The sequence below is a fragment of the Pteropus alecto genome, unplaced genomic scaffold (genome assembly GCF_000325575.1).
Source record: "Pteropus alecto unplaced genomic scaffold, ASM32557v1 scaffold725, whole genome shotgun sequence".
Classification (NCBI taxonomy): domain Eukaryota; kingdom Metazoa; phylum Chordata; class Mammalia; order Chiroptera; family Pteropodidae; genus Pteropus; species Pteropus alecto.
Genome location: NW_006436637.1, coordinates 107,432 through 112,169, shown reverse-complemented (window position 1 = coordinate 112,169; position 4,738 = coordinate 107,432). Strand labels below are relative to the sequence as shown.

The window sequence follows — 4,738 nt, the reverse complement described above, 5'->3', positions numbered from 1 at the left end:
GCAAAGTGGGGCCAGCCCAATGGGTAGTTGTGATTCCAGGTCACAATTCTCTCCCCTCTCCTCTGCTTTCTTCCTCCACTAGAATAGGTGGCTCACCACTGGCCCATAGGAGACTTGACTGTTTGGACTTCTTTTTGAACCCCAACCTGACCTCTGTGTGACCTTGACCCAGTGTCTTTACATCTCTAAACCTTAGTTTATTCATCCAAAATGAGGATGTTTTACCGTATTTAACGAAACAGTCTAATAGTCTAATAGCTGGCACAAATGAGCACCAATGTCGCATACCATGTACTGTTGTTATCAAAGTTAAATCTGTCTCATGGTTCTCTGAATACATCTATGCAACCCTATCTTGACACTATCCTTTGCTTCTCTCTCCCCTCCCCTCCACGACCTTTCCACTCATCCAGCATTTCCCACATTCCTCCCCTTGGGTAGGCACACCTGGAAGATAGCAGACCTGTCACCCAGTGAGTATCGCCACATGTCTCCTGGGCTCTGAGAGGTGTCTATCCTGGGTACAGGGGGATAGCTGGGATGGAGGAATCAAGTCAAGGGAGTGTGGAAGAGAAGCTGGGAAGAGATGCAAGGGCCAGGAAAGGAAGATATGTCTGAGCTGAGTCTGACAGTTGAACCAAGTAGACCACAGGTGAGAGCTGGCAGGGAGGAGGGGAGGGAACCCCAGCAGAGAAGCAGCTCCAGATCAGGCTTAAATAGAAGGAATAGCCTGGTGTGGCTCTAGAACAGGTAGGGGCTATAGAATAAACTGGGTAGCTCATTCTTTCTGCAGGCCTCCCCAGCATCCTGCCTCTTCCTGTTAGCTGCAGGAACCAGGGAAGGAGTTGGGGCAGGGTTTTAGGAGAACAGGCCATTTGGGGCTGTGTGGCTCTGGTGTGGCCTGGCCTGGGCCTGGGGCTTTCACAGTTGAGGGAGTAACAGGTAGAGCTGAAAGGTCCAGGAGACTCCGTGGCCCACTCCCCAGGGTGGAGGAGAATGTGACTCCCATGACCCAGGGTTCCCTGCCGTTATCACAGCATCTGCCCTCCAGCCAGGGAGGCTGCTGCTGTGTCCCAACAGCTAACTCAACCTGCCTCTCACCTCACCCTGAGGCTCTGAGGGGGTAGTGGAAGGTGTGAAGGCCCCCGGGTTCCTGGGGGGTGGGGGGTGGGGAGGAGGAGTGGCCTTACCAGGATTAACTGGTGTGCTGGAAATTCCCCAGATGGTCAGGAACAGTAAGAGGCTTGCCAGCTGCCACATTCCGGAGTTGCTGACACCTGTCTGAGGAGAGTTTCTGAGCTTTCGGCAGCCCCACCAGCCCTGCTCTGCCTGCCACCCCCCAGACAGGAGCCAAATGAAAGGGCCTCCCATGTATGCTGATTGTCAGGGCAAAAGCTAGGATTGGGGATCCCTGTCCACTAAGCAGACAGCCACCTGGCACTTCGTTCTCCTCCATTTGGGGCTAAGGTCACACCACCTGTGCTGAGTCTGAAGGGAGAAGAGAGAAAATGAAAAGGGCATGGAGTCCCCGGTGAAGATCAAAGGGGACTTGGCAGAGAAGGGCCATGGCAAGTGTGCCCAGAAAGTTCATGTCCTCCCCATTCTGTGCTCAGTGTTGGAGCAGGGAGCAGTGCCTTTGCCGATCTACTGGGCAGGCCATGAATAATAGCTAACATTTATTAGACATTCATGGTGTCTTTCAGGCAATTTGTACATGGTGCAGAGGGCAGGACACCAAATCAGACCACTTAGTGCAAATCCCAGCTCCAGGACAGCAACACTGGGGCAAGAGACCTAACTGCTTCATGCCTCATTTTTGTCATTTGTAAAATGGATAGAAAAATTTTACTTCTGCCTTATATGGTTATTGTGAGAATTAAATAAGTTAATCCACAAAAAGCTCTTAAAATACAGTTTGCACATAGCACATGCTCAGTAAACATTAACTATTATTATCTCAGTTAAGGCTCACAGCCACCTAAGATATAATAGGTTTGATATTGTCACCCTATTTCATGGAGGGGGAAATTGAGGCTCAGAGGTATGAAGTAGTTTATTAAAAACCCATAACTAGGAGGTGGCAGAGCTCAGACTCAAGCCCAGGCCTGTGTGGCTCCAGGCCTAGGAACCTTAACTCCTTCCCCAAACTACTGGGTACCCCACAAGACCACAGAGGTAGCCCTGCCAGCTCGAAGACAAGAGCCTTCCACTGCCTCCAAGACTGAGTGTGAAGGCCTGCCTGCCCCATCTGCACCCTCACCTGACCTCATTCCCCACCATCACTGACTCTGAAGCTGTTTCTGATATTCGTTTAAACCAGAGGCCCCAGATTTAGAGGTGAGGTAGAGAGGGAAGAATGGAGGGTCCCAGGCTCTAAGCTGCCTCCGGTGATGGCTCTGGGCCCTGGAGGTCCTCAGCCAACTCCCACTTGCCTCAAAGTCTGGAAAGAAGGCCCCCTTGGAACTGCGGCACCCAGGCTGAAGGAATGCCAATCAGTGCCTTGGCCTGGCTGGTAGCAGAGCCCCAATTTCCCTTTGCCCCAAGCTCCAGCTAGTCTCTCAAACCCTGAAGGATCTAGCCCTCACCCCGGCTCAGCCCTCCTCTGGCCCACCTCACAGACCTGCCTGGAAGGGGACTTACTGGGGTGGGCCGTGGAGAAACTGCAAAGTCGCCCTCCTGCCGCCATGACAGCCTGGAACTCAAGTTAATCCATAACTGCAAATATTTGCTTGCTTGGCGCTCAGTGCTGAGGCCTCCCTCTTTACAGATAAACAAACAAGTTCCTAGCTCAGAATGTCTCGGGTTGCCCAAAGCCCACCTTGCCCCTACAATGGTGCCATCCAAGAGGAAGGGAGAGGAGGGATGGACACCGTCAAAACTGCACACAGATGTGGTCTCTTTTTAGCCTCATAGTGGCTGGCCGAATGAGGGACACTGTTTGCATTTTTCAGATGGAACATTTCTACCCAGAGATATTGCAGTTTGCCCCAGATCAGCATAATTGGTAATGATTCCATATTTCACCAAATCTAGGATGCCATTATTATAATATATGCTCATTTTATGTGCCAGTATAAAAGAAAAGACACACGGCCAGTTACATAGCGGCATTTCTGCTTTTTGTGATGTAAAATGAAAAGAAATGCCTCTCAGGGTCGCTACCATATGGGTGCTGGATACTCTCTAGACCCTTAGCTCCAGTCACTCCTATATCTCCCCTGACAACTGCATATGGCTATTCCTATAACCTCTATTTTGCTTATGAGGACACTCAGAAACCTTTTGTTACTTGCCTAAATTCACTGAGCTGCTATGTGGCAAGCCTGAATTAGAACTCAAAACTTCCTGGCACCTCCTGGCCACCTTTGTGAGAAAAGTTAAGAAGATTCCAGAAAGGCTGAAGTCAGTTCGTGGCTGGGATGCTGGAAAGAAGGGCAGAAGTACAGGCTCCGATTGGGAGCTTTTACCTCGGCCCTGCAGTCTGTCAGTATTCACTAGGCATCTTCCTTTCTTGTACCTGCTGTCTGGAGATGCACCCTTACTCTGTACCCTTCTTGGAGGACTTGGCCGCTCTTCAGAGTCCCAGCTCCTGCATGGGTCATGTGACCCCAGGCTGCCGCTTCTGGTGACTGACTGCACAGGAAAGTCATTGGACCCAGATGTCAATCAGATTCCATACCCCAGGCCCCAAGAGTAAAGCCTCAGAGCCCTCATTCCACTGGGAGCATTGTACTCAGAAGGTTCTGAATCAAAGTCTGAGGAAGGTACAGACCTGCAGAGAGAGGCTGAGCAGGAGGCCACGGAGATCAGGAGAGTTTGAGGGAACAGCGAGGCAGTCTCCTACCTCATGATGAGGAGTCACATCCTTGCTTTGGGTTCATGAGGGTCCCCCTACCCTCCGAGAAAATCCTCTCTTTTCTTAAGTTTCCTTAAATTGGCTGGAGCAGCTTGTGTTCTTCCTACTGAGGTAATGCACCATGCTTGGGCTGTTGGAGGTACAAGGTCCTCATGCTGCCCACACGACCCACTTGAGAAAACAAGAGCAACAGGGTGAAAATCTAATAAGACAGGCCCCTGGTGGGGAGGCTAGGTGGCAGGTACAGATGGTGATGCTTATAGGACTCGAAGGAGAGGGAAATGAGCACAAGCTAGGGTGGCCAAGGAAGGCTGCCTGGAGGAGGTATAGCTTCAGGATGGACATCAGAGGGCGGGTAATAGAGGAACCACCCTCAAATGAGGAGAGAGCAGGAGGCACAGGAGATGAGCAGTGGGGGAGGTATTGGTGATGAGTTGAGACAGAGGAGAGGGGAAGAGGATGTAACAGTTTGGAATAGAGCCTATGGCAAGTGGGGAGCCTGTGACTGTTTGTGAGGGTCTGTGGTAGCTGCCTAGAGAAGAGGAGACATGGTCCTGACAGCTCAGGCAGGAAGCATGGAGACTATATGCATAACCACATACTCAAGGGGCAACTTGCACAGCTGAAAAACTTGTAAAAATGCCTGCACTCATGTTTTTGCTCCAGGTGCCCTCCCGCACAAGTCACCTCTAATCTCCCTGGGTCTGGGGTGTGTTCTTACCTAGTGTTGGCCTTGACTCTTGTAATAGGTACTAGAACCCACCTTGAGCTACCTGTACTCACCAGAGTAGTTAGAGGTGAGCTGGTGTTATGGGCTAACAGAATGACTTCACTCTCCCGTCCATCCTCTCTGGCATGGAAGCCACACTGGTGGTGGTGGGG

General features: G+C 51.1%; 1 protein-coding gene across 1 annotated transcript in view; it reads right to left on the bottom strand.

The window, feature by feature from the left end:
- Positions 1–4,730, bottom strand: part of PROC (protein C, inactivator of coagulation factors Va and VIIIa) — a 13,855-nt gene extending 9,125 nt beyond the window's left edge. Inside the window, exon 1 of the mRNA XM_006913437.3 lies at positions 1,191–4,730. Within this exon, the coding sequence (XP_006913499.2) occupies positions 1,191–1,371 (181 nt within the window). The 5' untranslated portion in view covers positions 1,372–4,730. The remainder of the gene's footprint in view (positions 1–1,190) is intronic.
- Positions 4,731–4,738: the final 8 nt, after the last annotated feature.